The 20,003-nt window shown below is 42.6% G+C and overlaps 1 protein-coding gene, 1 non-coding gene and 1 pseudogene across 2 annotated transcripts; all 3 read left to right on the top strand.

Moving 5' to 3' along the window:
• The first annotated feature begins 2,931 nt into the window (after positions 1-2,931).
• LOC126875643 (U6atac minor spliceosomal RNA) lies at positions 2,932-3,038 on the top strand. The gene has a single exon (XR_007693607.1). It is a non-coding gene; the product is annotated as a U6atac minor spliceosomal RNA (small nuclear RNA).
• Positions 3,039-12,481: 9,443 nt separating this feature from the next.
• Positions 12,482-16,518, top strand: LOC126875569 (uncharacterized). The gene is made up of 3 exons (XM_050638520.1): positions 12,482-12,878; positions 13,029-15,432; positions 16,206-16,518. Exons 1-3 carry the CDS (start codon positions 12,482-12,484, stop codon positions 16,516-16,518), a joined length of 3,114 nt encoding a protein of 1,037 aa, XP_050494477.1.
• Positions 16,519-19,031: 2,513 nt separating this feature from the next.
• LOC126875628 (U6atac minor spliceosomal RNA) lies at positions 19,032-19,146 on the top strand (annotated as a pseudogene).
• The last annotated feature ends 857 nt before the right edge of the window (positions 19,147-20,003 follow it).

Genomic DNA, 20,003 nt, shown 5'->3' with positions numbered 1-20,003 from the left:
AGAACAAACGCACAGACTCGTCAATGAAATGTTACAGGCGCTGGAAACAAAACAATATTGCACGGCACTCTTTATGGACATCGAAAAAGCATTCGATAAAATAAACCACAATAGCCTGCTTCAATCAATCAGAAAACAGTTCCCGAAGCAGATATACCAATTAATCAAATCATACCTAAGCAGGAGAACCTTCATAGTAAAAATCAAAGGCACATACTCTGAAGTTAAAGGAATCAAGGCAGGAGTTCCGCAAGGAAGCGTCCTAGGACCAATTTTATACACATTATACACGGCCAACATACCAACAACTAACAATAGCAAAATACTGACATTCGCGGATGACACAGCTGTACTAGTCAGGCGCACTAACCTTGCAGCAGCAGTTACATTACTACAAGAACATATCACAAAAATAGAAAAGTGGCTTCAAGCAAAACAAATTAAAGCAAACCCTGATAAATGCAAATACATTACACACTGCGAAAACAGAAACCACCAAACATTATACTAAACGGCACACACATAATACAAACAAGGCAGGTCAAATGCCTAGGATTCCACATGGATACACACCTCACATGGAAACAGCATATCAAATCAATGACAGACAAAATACAAACAGCAAGCAGACAAATGCATTGGCTAACAAGTCGAAAATCCAAACTAAGTATAGAAAATAAATCAAAAATATACAAAACGATCATAAAACCAATCTGGACGTACGGAATAGCACTATGGAGGACAGCAGCAATGAGCCATATAAACAAAATAGAGACCGTACAAGCTAAAATTCTTAGAGCAATAGTAAACTCCCCATGGTAAGTTAGAAACGAGGATATACGGAAGGATCCGGGAATACCAACGGTCAAAGAGGAAATTAGAAGACACGCAGGAAAATATAAAGAAAGAATAGGAACACACCCAAACCGGGTAGCTGTGGAAACGATCAACACGTCAAACATAGACAAAAGACTGAAAAGGAAACACCCAGCAGACCTCACAAAGGACACAACCTGACAAACACGAAGATGGTATCCCACTGGGGGTAGCCACCCGCATGATAATCCAACAGCCAAAAAATTCTACCAAGTGTACAAATCGGACAAATAGTGAATGTGAACAACTAAGAAAAAAAAGGAAAAAATCTGAAGCCATCGACAGCGTGTAGACAAAAGTCTGTGACGAAGGCAGACCATAAACAGTAGACGGGCGATGTTGGCTTCGGGGTTTTTCAGTTATTGGGTAACACAGCTAGCCTACGGATCTGGACCAGCTCAAATTGTATTCTTACTTATAATTCCATTTAAATATATTTTCTACCTGTCAATTTATCCACGAGTTTACACATCGAATAACCTCAACAATTGGACCATACCAAATGAAGTTACTTAAAATTCTCAGCGAGAATTGATTGTAAATAGTCTACCAAATGAAACAAAAATTTCGTGGTCTTAGACACACCCACACCTAGCTTTCCACTTCCACAACATCCTCACTAAAACTTACAGATTCTCTATCTTTAAAACAGTCAACATCTCTTTACCGAGTTTCTACCCTTAAACCAATCGCCTACTTAATTTATATAAAGTTACTAGAGTAAGGTGTAATTTATACGTATCTATTCAGTGTATATCTTAATTGTGATTATTAAGTGTATAATAAAGTGTAATAAAAAGTTCTAGATGGTTGGAAAAGTCGGCCGGCGCCACTCACCCAATTTAACGTTGGATTTCTTCAACGGAACCGTCGGTCAACGACGAAGGTCGTACGCAACTACGTTTGAAGCACTCTTAAACCCGAATCAAATGGAGGACATTTATATCGTCTATCTGGGAAAATCGCATAGTGGTACCAGTTGCGATATACACACCCGTCGACGGTATTAATACACATACAACTTGTAACAAACATGTGAAAATTTCACTAACGGATATATAGGGCTATGTTGGCCAATAAAAACCTCTTTTATCCGTGTATCTTAAGGCTCGGTGCAGATGAGTCATATATTATCGTAGGACATCGTTCCGGCGCCTTTGGAAGAGCAGAGAAAGAAATAAAGCTCTCCTGTTTCGCAAAAGAAGGATACATACATATGTATTTTCTTGTTCTTCCAACTCATTGCCGTTGTGGTCATTTGTTGAAAATTCAATCGTATGCATCGGACCTAAATCTTGAGGTTAAAATCATCTGTTTCAAATTATCAATTAGACCTATTTATAACTTATGCTAATCCCATGTGTTATAAAATCTCTGCCAGTGCGATGGAAAACACAAGGCTAGGCATCTTGTAAATAAGTGCATTAGAAGCGGCAGGAATTCTTTTAGAACGGCCATCTGTTACTACAAGAATTATAATAGTAGCAAAAATATGTTATTAAGAGCTTCATAATAAATTTAATAATAATGATTTAATTAAGGAAATTATTTACCTTTACCCCTTGTATTTTGAGAGGGCTATGAAAAATGTACATCTCCTTCAAGAGACCAATTAGAATACTTCCTATGATATACAATGCCACATTAAGAATCAAATACTTTCCAATCACCTAGAAGCTCGGCGGGACAGCCAGCGACGCTCGTTAAGGCCCAGAACTGAAGACGACGCGTCGCGAGTTCGAATCCTCGGCATATAATGGAGGCACGAATAGCACAGGATGAGAAAGTTTCTTTTAAAAGAAACATACTACAGGCAAGCGGCCAGCCCCGCCCTTGCGTGTGGCGTGGATGGATGTACTTTCTGGGAGTACATGGTTAAACGTGCTTGGTGTCAAGCACACACTACCACCACACTAGCACCTCGCAACACCTACCATCGTGTCCCGCCCGTGGAGGTTTTAGCCGGTAAGAATCCGGCACTACCTTTTGCCCACCTACACTTAGGGTAGTAAGATGTCTATGAAGATTTCCTCCACGTAAAAAAAAAAAAAATTTTTATAGTATGAAAGGAGAAACGTTTAACACTCCCGTATACAAGGGTGGAACACACATATAAATGGCAAGGCACTGTCGCCTTTCGCCAACACTTACCAGATCTTTTTGGAAGGATCGCGGAGGGATTCCTCTATGCTAATATTTTTATGTTAAAAATAATTATTGGCACATAATAATTTTTGGTGCTAATAATTTTTCCTTTTGAGCATTGGATTTCGAACAATATATTAGACGCGAATTTAGATGTTTGATCCATTGACATCGTGTAATCAAAAACGAAATAAGAAAGATAAAAAAATTTGATATACAACACAGTATTACCGAGTAAATTTACACTATTAATTACCAAATTCCAGACTTGAACAATATAATCATAGGCAGAACTTGGATACATACCGGTGGTTAGAAGGTGGCGCCTACTGACATTCTGAATCAACTTCAGTAAACGTATACCTTTGAATGATGAAATTAAAAGTGTTACACGAGTAGCGATAATATCGTAAACTGTTTATAATTTAATTAGACATAATGTTACTTATATGCTTGTAAAAAGTTTCTATTTGTAAATTGGTCCGTTAATTATTTTGTTTTACTTCATTTATATGATCATATATTACTTTATATTCTTTTATTTCATTTGATGTTTCTTTATCTCCTTTATTTATTTTATTTCACCAGCATAATTTTCTTTAATCTGTTCTATCTTTTCTAATAATCTGTGAGTACTGTAATTTTAAAGGCATTGGTTTGGATTCATTATAACTAATATTTTATTGATCTGCGGCATTTCAGTCAATATCGCACCATTATGTTATTATTATTATTATATTATAATATTACGTAGTTATTATTATATTAAAACTGTTTTGTGAATAAACGCTAAAAAAGGTTCACATTATGCAGTTGTTTATTGAAATCATTACAAAGTCTCGTAGTATCTAAACACACAACGCAACACTTAAAACTCGTTTGTCGGAAAATAGCAGCATTGCTGTCAATGACATTAGCATAGTCGTCTGTGTTATGTGTATCAACACAAGCGTCGGACGCGTGTATCAGCTGTTGTTGCTATGAGAGTGGTGCAGACAGGCGATCGATGTTGTCCATACAATTCGGATTTAAGACTCAGACTGCGGATTTTAGACGCAGCCGCGTAAGGCGCTATGGAAATTCCATCTTTAGACGATTGTCAAACAGGTACTTACATACGTTTAAGGCGGATTCAATATTTGAAAATTTTTGAAAATCAGTTGGAAGTAAAATTTTCAGAATTAACAGACATGTGTTTATAATTTCCAACATCAGAAAGTATTGATTCTTTATTGCGAACGAAATGTCATTTAGATATGTTAAATCTTACACATTAAACCTTCAAAGGAGCAACTCGATTACAAAAATAGTTTCTGAATTCCATTTTCATGAAATGAGCAATTCACGTAAATTATATGATATGCCACTGAAAAAAATTCCTAACTTTGAAGTCAAAAAATGATCAATTTGATGTGCAATGACCCTTATTCGAAAACGGAAGCATGTTTCAGTTATGCAAATGGATGTGGGCCATACATCAGACGCTACCATCTGATACTTATACTGTCGGTTCTATCGTTACTTAGCATTCTATCTGGCACTTCGAGACTGAAAAAACTGAGGTTTTACATTTTCTTCCTGTGATTCTTGCTGTTCTTTATTCGATTTAATTAAGTCAGCTTTTCGTAACAGCTTATACCTACAATTATAACTAAGTATACAGATAGATAATACATAGATAATAGCAATAGATAATGAAAAATAAATAATAAATAAATAGATAATAATGTATTAATTAGTTAAATGCTTCAGATAGAACGTTTTAATTTTATAAAAGGAGCGAGATAGGGAATTTTTATCAAGAAACGACTTGAAATCATATTATTGAGATATGTATAATTTTATATGCTAGACTAGGTTAGCTACGTCGTAGTAGCGATGCATGTATGTGAATATCAGTGTGTGGAAGATTGTGTGAGCACGGAGTCTCGAAAACAAAAGAATGTAAACTGTTGAATTAACAGTCTGGTATGGAAGAAAGTGCTGAGAAGCGTGCAAGTGTGTATCGATTAATATCTTTGGAATCGTTTATCAAATACATATATAACTATTCTAATATTAATTCCAAGTGTGAATTTAGTGTTCCTATACCATTATTTCGGCTATGAAGATCCAAAATTCTGAAGATGTATTTAATTAGTGTTTTTAAATATACGTAAACGCAAACATAGTAAGGAGAAAACAAAGAATAGAAGTGAAAGCTAGAAAAATTTGTTAAGAAATTGATAGTTTCGTAACAAGATATATACGTGGTTTTACAATAAAATGTCCTATTTATATTTAAAGGTAGGGCTATCTAATTTACGATACTTTGTAATGGAACATTATAAATTGGTAAAGACACCTAAAAACAATTAGAATAAATAAATCAGGCTGTTTCTAGATCCCTACAAGCTGCATAGGATTTTCTGACTTTGTTTAAAAGGTTAAAAGTATGAAGAGCTTGAAATATTTCGACTAGTGAGCAAAAATAACAATTATTCCCAAAATTCCTACGAGAGGAGTTATTTAAAAAAAAAGTTAAATCTCCTTGGCAATAAAAAAACCTACTAAATTATAAAAGATGTTTTGAAAAAATTAAGTGATTACAAAATATTAATTTTCGAGTGTTCTGTTTACGAAAAATCATTACAGATGATGGACTCCCGGTTTGGTTCGGGGCGAGGGTAACACGCGAATGGTGAGCTCTGTGGAAAAAGTGAAGTGTGAAGGGAAAAAGGAGAAGGAAACACAAAGTGACACGAAGAAGTTAAAATAAAGGGTGAGCAGACGAGGAGAAAGTGAAAGAAAAGCGAAAAGAAGACAGTAACGAGAGAGAGATACAAATAAGAAAAACTAGAAGAGAAGAGGTTAGGAAGTCGGAAACCCGGCAAAAGAAGTAAGATGGGGAAACGACAGATGGCGATAAACAGTGGAAAACCATGGAACACGGGTAAAGCGGATGATAAGGCTGATTTCAAAACTACATTGGATAAATACAGCTTGTGAGAAAAAGAGACACCAACCAGGGAGAAAGGGGGGAGTTAATGATGGAAAAAATGGAGAAAATGGAAAGAGGATTCGAGACAATGATAAAGGAAATAAAAGGTATATTCGAAAAGCAAGTGGCGGCGATGAAGAGGGAAATGCGGAAAGAGAAAGAAGGGAGAGAGAGAGAGAGAGAGAGAGAAAGAAGAGTGGGAAAGGGAAAAGAAAGGACTATTGGGCAGAGTCAGAAGAATCGGGGAGGAGAAGGACAGGGCAGAGAGCGAGAGAGAAAAGAAGAAGGAACATAGTAATCGAAGGAGTAGACTGGAACGAAGGAAGCAATGCAGAGACAGTAAAGGAGTTCATAAGAGAAAAAATGAAAGTAGGGGCAAAAATAGAAAGAACACGTATGATAAGGGTTTTATTATTTATTTATTTAAATTTTCCAATTTGTCCAGTAGGACATTTGGTAAAATATTATAGCGGTATACTAATATAACATGTATGTGGCTACACCCAGCGGGGTACCATCATCGTGTTTGTTAGGTTATGTCCTTGTGAGGTCTGTTAGGTGTTTCCTTTTTAATCTTCTTCTTATGCTTGATGTGTCGATCGTTTCCGCTGCCAGCCGGTTTAGGTGCGTTGCTATTCTTTCTCTGTACCTTCTTGCACTTCTGTTAATCTCCTCCTTGACCGTTGGTATTCCCAGATTTTTCCGAATGTCCTCGTTTCTAACGTACCATGGCGAATTTACTATTGTTCTGAGTATTTTAGATTGCATTGCCTCTATTTTGGTTATATGTCTCATTGCTGCTGTTCCCCATAGTGCTATTCCGTACGTCCAGATTGGTTTTATGACCATTTTATATATTTGTCGGAGACGAGAGGACGCCGGGGCCCCTCTGGAACTTCAGGACGATGGAAAACTCCAACGCGGAACCGCTACCTCCCGCGAGCCCTCCCCCGGAGGGCGCCTCGAGCTCGGACTCGGAGTGTGACTCGAGCTCGGATTCGGATTCAGACTCGACATCAGAAGTGGGATCCGAACACACGTTATCGGCGCGGGATCGTAAGAGCATCGTGCGCGCACTAAGGCGGTCGCTAGGGAAGAAGAAGAAGAAGAAGAAGAAAGGACACCGGGCAACCTGGGTATCGTTATCGCGCTTCAACCCCGAAGCCGCTGACGCAGATCCAGCCGCCTGGTACACAGCCGTCGGCCTGCTCATGAGGGACCACCCCCTGAAAAACAGCGCACTGTATTCTGCCCTAAACCGTGCCCTAGAGGGTCCGGCAGCATATTGGCTTACGCAAATATTGAACGGCGACGAGCTCACTTTGCCAGATTTTAAGGAACAATTCGCCGCGCACTTCGGTGGCCAAGAAGTAGCAGCCGCGTCGCTAATCAAGGTAGCCGAGGAACTACCGCGGGACGGCGAAACACCAGGGGCGTACGGAAATCGTATCATCACCCTCCTGGGGTCGAAGTGCCGAAATTCAACCAGGGAAGAGGTACTCGCCGCCACCGCCCTCCATCTGCTGGCCTTGCGCGACGAACGTTTTAAACGACTAGCGCTCACGAGTGACATCACGTCGGTGAAACAATTCCAAAGAGAAATGAAGCCCTTCCTATACGCGGAGTGGCCAACGCCCTCGCCGTGGAGGTCATCAGCGAGCTCCGGAAACAAACGAGGCAGGTCACCCGCCCCCCGGACCAGGTGCGGCCACTGCGGTATTTACGGACATCCGACATCCGAATGCTGCAAGAGGGCGAAGTGGGAACCGAAGAAGGACCCCCGACGCCCGGAGGAAAGCCGACCGGCTGCACCACCAAAAGCGTTGTGCTTTCACTGCCACAAGCAGGGACACATCGCGTCTCGCTGTCCATCGCGGCGAGAAGGAAAACATCGCCCCGAGGGTGAGCGCCGGGTTGATGCCTGCGTGGTGGAAGCCCCGACGGATAGACTAAGCCAGCAGGGTGAGTCGTTTCCATTCTACTTCGATTCTGGAGCCGAATGTTCGTTAATTAAAGAGTCCGCAGCCTCGAAATTTTCCGGCAGAAGAACGACTCACGTAGTAGTACTGCGAGAAATAAGAAATACGTGCACGGAAAGTACGTCTCAGATTCTGTCCACCGTGTGTATCAACGGTCTTACATTGGACATAACTTTTCACGTTCTTGCGGACAGCAACTTAAAGTACGATATCATGATTGGTCGTGAAATTTTAAGCCAGGGTTTTGACGTAAACATTACACGAGACAGCGTTGATATTTACAGGAGCAAGGTGATTAACGTTTGTAGTAAAGTCTCGGAGGTCGCGGTCGATATTAACGAGGTCGACACCGACGTGATCGGTAACGATAAGGCTCGATTGATTTCCATCCTCGAGAGTTTCAAAGAATCATTCATTACGGGCTTCCCGCGTACTCGCGTAAGTACGGGTCAGCTAGAGATACGGCTAATCGATCCCAACGTCACCGTGCAACGAAGCCCCTACCGACATAGCGAGCAAGAGCGCAGGATAGTACGCGAAAGGATAGACGAATTAATTAGAGCCAAAATAGTAAGGCCTAGCAATTCGCCGTTCGCGAGCCTCATGGTACTCGTGAAGAAGAAGGACGGCACGGATAGATTGTGTGTAGACTTCCGAGAGCTGAACAAAAACACGGTCGCGGATCGGTATCCCTTACCCCTTATCGCGGACCAAATCGCGAGACTACAAAACGCGAGATACTTTATCACCCTGGACATGGCCAGCGGGTTTCACCAAATTCCCAGTCACCCCGACTCGACAGAGTATACCGCGTTCGTCACCCCCGACGGCCAATACGAATACCTAACGATGCCGTTCGGACTGAAAAATGCCCCTGCCGTCTTCCAGAGGGCCATCCTCAAGGCCTTAGGCGACCTCGCGCACTCGTACGCCGTTGTTTATCTGGACGACGTTCTAATAATTGCCCACTCAATCGACCAGGCGTTAGAAAGGTTGCACATCGTACTAAACACCCTCGTGGACGCCGGATTTTCTTTCAATTTCGCGAAATGTTCCTTCCTGAAGACGTCGGCACTTTATCTGGGGTACGTGGGTCGTAACGGAGAAGTTCGTCCAAACCCGGGAAAGATACAAGCTTTGAATTCTCTACCAGCTCCGTTGACCGTCACACAGCTCCGGCAGTTCATAGGCCTGGCCTCCTACTTCCGGACGTTCATCCCCAAATTTTCACAAGTGATGAAACCCCTGTATGCACTCACTTCTAGTAGCAAGTACATCGCTTGGACGGATAGGCATGAAAAGATAAGACAAAAGGTCATTTCCGTCCGGCGAAAGAGATTAATATGGCCGAGATCTCCGACGACTGGCTACTAGCGGAACAACGTCGCGACCCCTAAATCTCGGAAATCGTCGGCAAACTACAGAACGAAGAGCTCGCGGAAGACGTCTCGAACACCTACGAATTACGGTCCGGCACCCTGTACCGCAAAATACAAAGGAGGGGCAAAACTCTCTGCTTGCCCATTGTCTCGAGAAGCTTCAGATGGTCAGTGATTAACCATGTGCACCAGTCAATTATGCACTTGGGGTGGGATAAAACGCTGGAGAAACTGTACGAGCATTACTGGTTCGAGGGAATGGCGAAATATGTTCGCAAATTCGTCGAGAACTGCCATGCCTGTCGAGTTTCGAAGGCCAGTTCAGGCAAGATACAAGCGGAACTGCACCACATACCCAAGACTAGCATACCTTGGCACACGGTGCACGTAGATGTCACGGGCAAATTGAGCGGGAAGAGTGACTCGAAGGAGTACGTCGTTGTGTTGGTCGACGCCTTCACCAAATTCGTATACCTACGTCACACCCGCAAAATAGACTCCAGTAACACCATCGAAGCACTTAAGTCGGCTATATTCTTATTCGGCAGTCCCTGCCGGGTAATATCGGACCAGGGAAGATGCTTCACAGGCAAGGAGTTTCAAAGCTTTTGTAAAAACAGAAACATAAAACTCCACCTGATAGCAACCGGAGCTAGTAGGGCCAATGGACAAATAGAGCATGTAATGAGCACACTATGTTCACGACGGTAGAGACGACTAGAGATTGGTCGGTAGGATTTGGTTTCGTGTGGGGCCTTGCCTGGTTTGGGTATCATTATGATTTATGCCAGTTTCCAAGTTTTTGGAAAGTATTGTATTCTTAGTATTGCGTCAACTATTATTGTGATTTGTCTTATCGCTTTTGGCGGAAGGTTCTTCAAGACTTTGCCGTTAATTAGGTCGATTCCTGGTGCTTTATTATTTTTTGTTTTCTCAATTATGTTTCCGATTTCTTGTGCTGTTGCTTTGGGTATGGTGTAGTGATTGTCAGTTGGTATACTAGTAGTTAGCGCACCCTCGTCCGTATGACTATTGTGGTTGCTGTCGTTGATGTTATCTGGGGTGAATGTGTTGCATAGGTAGTTGGAAAATTCTTCAGCTTCCTCTTCGTTGCTTCTTGCCCATGTGTTATCTGCTCTTCTGATTGCTGGTACCATTTTTATTGTCTTCTTTATCTTTTTCTTTTTGTGGCTTTCCATAGGGAGTAGTTGTAGTTCTCGTGAGCAGATAGTGACTCGATGAACTTTGTGAACTCGTTGTTGTTGTGCTCTTTTATTTTGTTTTTTATTTCTTTTGCGAGTTTGTTTAGGTGTTTTTTGTTTTCTATTGTTCTGTGTTTTTGCCATTTTGCTTTCGCTTTTATTTTTTCTCTAATTTTTTCGCGGATGTCTAGTGGAACTGTTTTTGTTTGTCTGTTGGTTGTTTCAGGTATAGTGGTTGCCCTATGATAAGGGTGAGGGACAAAGACACAATAATAGTGGCGACGATGAAATCAATGAAGGAAAAAATGAGGATAATGAAGGAACAAAGCAAATTGGAAAAGGGGGTATATATAGATGACGATCTGACAAGAAAAGAAATTGAGCTACAGCAACAAATAAGAAGGATAACTAGATTAAGAAGGGAAAAGGGCGAAGATGTGAGGATGGAATATAAGGAACTAAAAATAGAAAACAGATGGTACAAGTGGTACGAAAATGAAGAGAGGCTAGAGGAAGAAAGAAATAGAGGGGATGAAAAGTGAAAAAAGGGGAAAGAGGAGGGGGGCTACAAAGGGGATGAAAATGTGCTTCTGGAATGTGGCAGGGCTAATAAGTAAGGTCAAGGAGGTGTGGGAATATTTGAAGAAATTCGACGTGGTCAAGCTCAAGCAAAACATAGATAGAGGAAGACAATTGGGAAAAACTGAAATATGGACTACCCAAAGAATTCGACTGGAAATGCACGGCAGCAATGAGAGTAAGGAAAAAAGGAAGAGCAAAGGGGGAATAATAACGGGTATAAATAAAGAACTGAGAGAAATAGATTACAAAGAAATAAGTGATAATATAATGGAAAGAAAAGTAGTACACAATGATAAGACGTATAGGGTAATGCTGGTTTATAATCAAGACCCAAAAGGGACATGGAAAGAAATAGAGGAAAGAGTAGACGGAAGAGAGGAGGAAGTGATGATCATCTGAGTTGATTGGAAGGCAGGAAGAAGGAGAAGAGGGAGTGCCGATAAACGAGGATCTAGGAAAAGAAGAAAACAGGCGATCAAAAGACATGACGATAAACATGGAAGGAAGAACTCTGTTGAAGTACCTGGAAGAGAGAGGCTGGATGATAATCAATGGAAGAGATTAAGAAGGGGAGGAGTGGACATATATCGGGGAGAGAGGAAACTCAATAATAGATTACGTGATTGGCAATCAGGAGGCGACAAAAGAAATAATCGACATGAAAGTAGGAAAAAGAACAGAGTCGGACCACGTGCCGTCAGAAATAGAAATAGGGGGGCCAGACTCATAAAAAAATGAGGGAATGTTGCGTCGCATGGAACGTCTGCATACCAGCCGACGCTACCTAGCAGCCAGCGGCCCACCGATAGCCTTCCAGACCCTCAATAAACTCAAGGACCCACCATAAAACGGCACTTTTTAGCTGCATTGTTTCCACACGTTTGTCAGTCAAACTATTGCCTAGAAGTATTTTCGGTTATGCCAAAGTTCCGGAGAAGTCCTTGAGTTTATTAGGCTTTCAAAATTCACGGAGAAAGCGGGTAGTCGCCGAACGGAAAACCGAACACATGGCCACCGAAAACGACTGGTTTTCCCCAAGAATGAAGTCACCCCGATCCACGTTGGTGGGAGACTTCCCCATATCCTTCTTCATTAGCAGGGGTCATAACCAATCGGCATCGCGGATCTTTACCCTCAGGTAAAGGTACAGGTGTGAACAACGAATCCGCGTTCTTCATTCATAGGGCCCACCCACACCAAACTTTCCTCCGGAAAAGCACAAGAGCGAATAGCTCAGTCTCAATCAAGCATCTCTTCAAGCAGTCAACAAGTCGAATACAGTGAGCGATAATACGACTAGAGAGTCCTCGATACACCGCATTCAATCATTGCATGCCAATGCTTGATTACCCCAAATTAACCAACGAGTCTCCAACGGAATTAAGGCGCTTAGCCCACACTATTCAGCAACATATATGTGCTTTAAACAAATTAGGACAAGTCAACCCCGATAACAGTGCTCTACTTAACTGCATCATTTTGTCGAAGGTACCATTAAGTATTCAAAAACAATGGGAAATGGCGCTACCTGACCACGAAGTGTCTCAGTATAGTCATTTGCTAAAATTCCTCGAGAAATTAGCACGGAACTCCAGGTTCCCACGGTTCAACAACCAAGAGCTTCACCAGAACAAACGACATCCGGAAAAACAGCCGTCGAGGTCGAATTCCTCCACCTCGAGCCGAAGTCCCTCCTCGTCAAGCAGGAGAACAGCATTGCCCCCGTCACCTACAGGTAAGCGGAAAACCGCGAAGAAACACAATTCGGGGACAACCCGGACGAACTCGCCCACCAGTTCATCCGACAGTCCGAAATGGACACATACGCGTAAACAATGACGCCAAAAATCCAGAACTCCGACAAGGACCGAAGATACCCGACCAGCAGCTTCCGAGGTATTGCATAATGACATAGTGACTACAGCCCAAGTCCACATACTAACCAACAAACAGCAACCGATCCAGTGCCGTGCGCTCCTCGACACCGGATCCAGCATGAACTTCATCACAGAAAGGCTTGCAAACATCCTCGGAATAAGGCAAAGGAAGTGTTCGGTCCCAATTGGAGCTCTCGATACATTGAAGACGACATCAAGGCGACTCATAAGGGCGACGATTACCTCCATTGACGGCAAGTACGAATGCACATTGGCATTTCTCGTCATTCCAGCCATAACGCACCTGATTTCAAGTCAGCCCATCGATCGTTCGGCGCTTGACATACCCAGGAATATCAAGCTAGCCGATCCCCGATTTCATGTGCCTTCCCCGATCGCTGTCTTATTAAGCTCGGGCACAACTCTTTCGTCGATGTACGTCGGACAAATCAACCTGACGCAACCGGACGAACCGGAACTGCGCTCGCAAAAAGCACTATTCGGCTGGGTAATCGGGGGGAGTCCAACTTCCTCAACCGCGACAAACACTTTTCACGCATCCACGACGGCTCCGCAAGTAGACCTTACGCGGTTCTGGGAAATCGACGAAGGACCCCCAATCAAACACATCTCAGAAGCAGAGCGACGATGCGAAGATCATTTCAGAGCTCACACCCGACGCACCAGCGAAGGACGATACATCGTCGCTCTCCCGTTCAACGAAAATCTCTCGTCGCTCGGATCATCCAAGGCATTGGCAATGAAACGACTCGCATCCCTCAACCGCCGATTCCAGCGCGACAGGCGCTTTGAAGCCGATTATCGAGCGGTAATCCAAGATTATCTAGATCGAGGACACATGTCAAAAATCAGTCCTGACAACACCGACGAAGGCGGGTATTATCTACCACACCACGCCGTGATCAAGGTAGCGAGCGAAACAACGAAACTCCGAGTCGTGTTCGACGGATCCGCGGCTAGCAGCACCGGAGTATCATTAAACGACACACTCTATGGAGGGTCCAAGTTACAAGAGGATCTATTCAATATCCTGCTTAGATTCCGTCTGCATCAGTATGTACTCACCGGGAACATCGAGAAGATGTACAGGAAATTCCTGGTGCGATCAGAGGACCGACAATATCAACAAATCGTTTGGCGTAACAAGGAGGGGGAAATCGAAACCTACCAACTTAACACCGTGACGTTCGGGTTATCGGCAGCTCCATACTTGGCCCTACGGTGTCTCAAGAAGTTGGCAGACGATGAAGGACATCGATTTCCACGAGCGTCATCGGCTCTGCGACGAGACTTCTACGTCGATGACGCCCTCACCGGAGCGGACACGAAGGAAGAGGTACTACCCCTCAGAAAGGAACTAACCGAACTTCTCCAATCCGCCGGTTTGAACATTCGAGAATGGGCTTCCAACGACCAGAGCATCCTCCAAGGGTTATCCGAACAAGACAAAAGCCGAAGGTTACAATTAGTTGAGTATCAAACCCTAAAAACACTCGGCATATTTTGGGATTCCAAGGACGACGCAATACTCTACTCGGTCGAAGCTAACGCCAAGATCTCTTGGGTTACAAAGCGATCGATCAGCTCGGTGATCGCCAGAATCTACGACTCACTAGGATCGCTTGCGCCAGTGATCGTTCGAGCGAAGATTATACTTCAACGAGTCTGGTCGCTAAAGGTCGACTGGGACGAGGCCCTGCCAGCGGATTTGCATTCCGAGTGGAACCGTTACTACACCAAACTATCACTACTCAACGAGATACGGTTCCCACGCAAGACCATAATAAAAACACTCATCGAGATTGAGCTCCACGGCTTTTGTGACGCCAGCGAAAGGGCATACGGAGCCTGTGTCTATCTGAGGTCTCTCGATCATTACGGAAACGTCCAGACACGACTACTCACTGCGAAATCGAAGGTAGCTCCGCTCAAAACGCAAACCATTCCACGACTTGAACTGAGTGGCGCTCTTCTACTCACGTCACTAATTGCAATCATAAGGCAAGCATTGCATATCGAGGTAAAGCGTACAGTTTATTGGACGGATTCCACCATTGTTCTTCAGTGGATCAATTCGTCACCTCACACACTGAAAACATTCGTCGCAAATCGCGTAGCCGAGATACAGAACAAAACTAGCTTCACAGATTGGCGTCATGTTCCCACCAATGACAATCCGGCGGGTCTGATTTCTCGAGGACAATCAGCCGAAGACTTCCTGCAGCCTAACATGTGGCAAACTGGACCACGGTGGCTGCAACAACCAGAAGAATATTGGCCGATGTGGAGTCCAACACGTTTAGCCAACTTACCAGAACGGAAAGCAGCAACTTGTCTCGCCACAACTCCTGTCGACAACAGCCTCTTGGACAGATTTTCATCGTGGACAAGGTTAATCCGCACCGCCGCTCGCTGTCTCCGGTGGAGACAACCACAAAACTGATCGTCACCACTAAACGCAGAAGAATTACGGATTTCCCATGACAAACTCATTCGGTTATTCCAACATATTCATTTTCCAGAAGAGCTATCCACGCTCCGGAAGACTCGAAATATGCCGGTCAATAGGAAACGCCAACGACTCAGCAGTTTATAGACAAGGCAGGAATATTGCGCCTCGGGGGCCGACTGAGTCAAGCACCGATGGCTTTCACACAGAAGCACCCGATCATCCTACCCAAATCTCCGACAACGTCCCGGATTATCGAAAACGAGCACAAGGTCAGTCTGCATGCAGGTACACAAGCGATTTTATACGCAGTGAGACAGCGATACTGGCCCATCGATGGCAGAAGTCAGGTATGGCATACGATCAAAAACTGCGTTCGCTGCGTTCGTGCTCATCCACCACAAGTAGATTACATAATGGGTAATCTGCCGGAGGCTCGAGTAACTGAATCTCGACCATTTACAAACGTCGGCGTCGATTACTGTGGGCCATTTTAAATCAAGGAGAAACGAGATCGCAACCGTCGACGGGTCAAGGTGTATGTAGCCATCTTCATATGCCTAGCAGTCAAGGCGGTGCACATCGAACTCGTTGGAAATCTCACGAGCGAATCCTTCATCGCCGCTCTTCGTCGATTCATCGCACGGCGAGGGTTTTGTTCGACCCTCCATTTCGATAATGGCTCAAATTTCATCGGCGCAAACAACGACTTAAGGGAGCTCTACGAATTGCTGAAATCGGACGATCACATCGAAAAGGTAATTACTTTCCTAGCCAACAAGCAAATCGAATGGCACTTCATACCCCCTCATTCTCCACATTTCGGGGGACTATGGGAGGCAGCGGTGAAGCCCTTCAAATATCACTTCAGACGCATCGTCGGTAATGAGTTGTTTACGTTCGAGCAATTCAATACACTTGTCATAGAAATCGAAGCAGTTCTCAACTCCCGACTATTAACACCCATATCCACTGATCCCAAGGATCTCCTCGTCCTCACTCCGGGTCATTCCCTCATCGGCGAGTAATTAATGAGTGTGCGTGAGCGAGATTTCAGGGACACTCCATCCAACCGGCTCTCCAGATGGCAGCATATCCAAAAACTTAAACAACATTTTTGGAAACGCTGGCATAAGGAGTACCTCAATCAATTGAACAACCACAGTAAATGGACCAAGGGTGGACACAACATACAAGAAGGTACAATCGTCCTCCTCGGAGAAGACAACGTTCCATCGATGCATTGGCCCTTGGGCCGTGTAGTCAAGGTCTATTCCGAAGCCGATGGCATAATACGGACAGCGACTGTGCAGACATCATCGAGCCTCCTGGACCGCGGCGTCAAACGACTGGTTCCCCTGTCATGTCAATCAGTTCAAGATGAGTCCGGACAATCACTGACATCGAAGGAGGTGGATCACACACCCACATATAGAACTTGATCGGTTCCCCCTCAACGGGGGGAGGATGTTGCGTCACATGGAACATGCATTCCAGCCGACGCTACCTAGCAGCCAGCGGCCCACCGATAGCCTTCTAGACCCTCAATAAACTCAAGGACCCACCATAAAACGGCACTTTTTAGCTGCATTGTTTCCACACGTTTGTCAGTCAAACTATTGTTAGCAGCAGCGTTATCTTTGATTTAACTACCCTTATTATCCCAAAAGAAATAAGGGATCGAACGATTCGCGGCGTCGATTAGCAAATCGTAACGGGAATTTACGACTCCCGTTGGCGCGCTTCTTCGAGATCGTGTCTCCCCGCGATCGTGCGAAAACAATAGAGGGAATAGTAGACGGAAGAGAGGAGGAAGTGATGATCATCTGCGTTGACTGGAACGCAGGAAGAGGGAGAAGAAGGAGGGCCGATAAACGAGGATCTAGGGAAAGAAAAAAACAGGCGATCAAAAGACATCATGATAAACATGGAAGGAAGAACTCTGTTGAAGTACCTGGAAGAGAGAGGCTGGATGATAATCAATGGAAGAGATTAAGAAGGAGAGGAGTGGACATGTATCGGGGAGAGAGGAAACTCAATAATAGATTACGTGATTGGCAATCAGGAGGCGACAAAAGAAATAATCGACATGAAAGTAGGAAAAAGAACAGAGTCGGACCACGTGCCGTCAGAAATAGAAATAGGGGGGCCAGACTCATAAAAAAATGAGGGAAAGAAAGAAGAAGAGAAGGAGAAAAGGGAATGGGCAAATGAAAGTGCGGAAAAATACCTGGAGATTGTGATATAATGTGATATGATGTGATATAATTATAGGAAATATCATACAAAGAAAAAATTTCAAGGAATATCTAGTAAAATAGCCAGTAAGAAAATTTAAATGCATTTAAAGCAAGATTTAGATGCATATGAGGTTCGCCGAAGCCGGTGTCACGTAAAGAGAAAAAAGAAGACCGAATACCAACGGTTACTGAGACCACTGATTAGTGGTAGTAGATTTACTGCATTGGCAACTAAATGATTGCGGATTATGTCAATACCATCTAATGACAAAATGATATTGTTTACACGCCAAGTAAACTGTCACAATATAATCGGAACTCAAAAGCAATACATTTGACCGCTGTGAGAAGGGTATATAGATATCTGAATTGTAATTGAAAATCAGTAGACGCAAGTTGGATGGAAAAAAATTAAATTTGTAGAAAGAAAGAGAGAAAAAAAGATTAGACAAGATCAAGTCGTGCTTTATTATCATTCTTAACAATATGAGTAAAACTAACGTAGAAAAAATTAGTTATTGGTATACTACTTGTAGCAGAGTGCAGAATTAACAAGGAGGCAGAAAATAGTGTGAAATTAAAAATTTTGGCGGGTTTACAAAAATGTGTTTTTTAAAAAGAAAAAATAGACTTTAAGGTGCTATAATAATTATTTAAATAAACTTCTTGACGAACTTTCAGGGCACTCAGGATCCTCTCCTTGCCTTTCAACACTACTCTTACTACAAGAAATATAATAGCAGCAAAAATATATTAAGAGCTTTATAATAGATTTAATAATAATACTTTTAATTGAGGGAATTATTTACGTTCGCTCCTTGTATTTTGAGGGGGCTATGAAAAATATACATCTCCTTCAAGAGGTTAATTAGAATACTTCCTGATATACATTGCCACATTAAGAATCAAATGCTTTCCAATCAGCTAGAAAGCCGGCGGGGCAGCCAGCTACGCTCGTTAAAGCCCAGATCTGAAGACGACGCGTGGCGAGTTCGAATCCTCGGTATAAAGGACATCTTCAAAAAGGGGACGGAAAAACCAAAATTTCTCTTAAAAGTAATATAATACAGGCAAGCAGTCAGCCCCTCCCTTGCGTGTGTTCTCGGTATACTTTCTGGGAATACTTGGTTAAAGGTGCTTGGTGTTCAGCACACAGGGGTCCGACGATCAACTCGCACTGGTGCACCGTCCCGTTCGTGGAGGTTTTAGCCGGTAAGAATCCGGCACTACCTTCTGCCCATCTACACTTAGGGTAGTAAGGTGTCTATGAAGATTTCCTCCACGTAAAAAAAAATTTTTTTTTGTAGTATGAAAGGAGACACGTTTAACACTCCCGTAAACAAGGATAGAACACATATATAAATACACATATATAAAGGCACTGTCGCCTTCCGGCGGGACTTATCAGATCTTTTTGGGGGGACCGCGAAGGGCTTCCGCTATCCTTCCGGATAACGCAGGTTATCTGTTAACCTTTTCATGTGGCAAATGATCTTTACAGCTACATCCTTTCGAGCATTGCATTTCGAACAATATATTAGACGCGAATTTAGATGTTTGATCCATTGACATCGTGTAATCAAAAACGAAATAAGAAAGATAAAAACATTTGATATACAACACAGTATTACCGAGTAAATTTACACTATTAATTACCAAATTCCAGACTTGAACAATATAATCATAGGCAAAACTTGGATACATACCGGTGGTTAGAAGGTGGCGCCTACTGACATTCTGAATCAACTTCAGTAAACGTATTCCTTTGAATGATGAAACTAAAAGTGTTACACGAGTAGCGATAATATCGTAAACTGTTTATAATTTAATTAGACATAATGTTACTTATATGCTTGTAAAAAGTTTCTATTTGTAAATTGGTCCGTTAATTATTTTGTTTTACTTTATTTATATGATCATATATTACTTTATATTTTTTTATTTCATTTGATGTTTCTTTATTTCCTTTATTTATTTTATTTCATCAGCATAATTTTCTTTAATCTGTTCTATCTTTTCTAATAATCTGTGAGTACTGTAATTTTAAAGGCATTGGTTTGGATTCATTATAACTAATATTTTATTGATCTGCGGCATTTCAGTCAATATCACACCATTATGTTATTATTATTATTATATTATAATATTACGTAGTTATTATTATATTAAAACTGTTTTGTGAATAAACGCTAAAAAAGGTACACATTATACAGTTGTTCATCGAAATCGTTACAAAGTTACGTAGTATCTAAACACCCGACGCAACACTTAAA

The sequence above is a fragment of the Bombus huntii genome, chromosome 18, assembly GCF_024542735.1.
Source record: "Bombus huntii isolate Logan2020A chromosome 18, iyBomHunt1.1, whole genome shotgun sequence".
Classification (NCBI taxonomy): Eukaryota; Metazoa; Arthropoda; class Insecta; order Hymenoptera; family Apidae; genus Bombus; species Bombus huntii.
The sequence above is the reverse complement of the archived record's forward strand: the minus strand, read 5'-3'. Positions and strand labels throughout refer to the sequence as shown.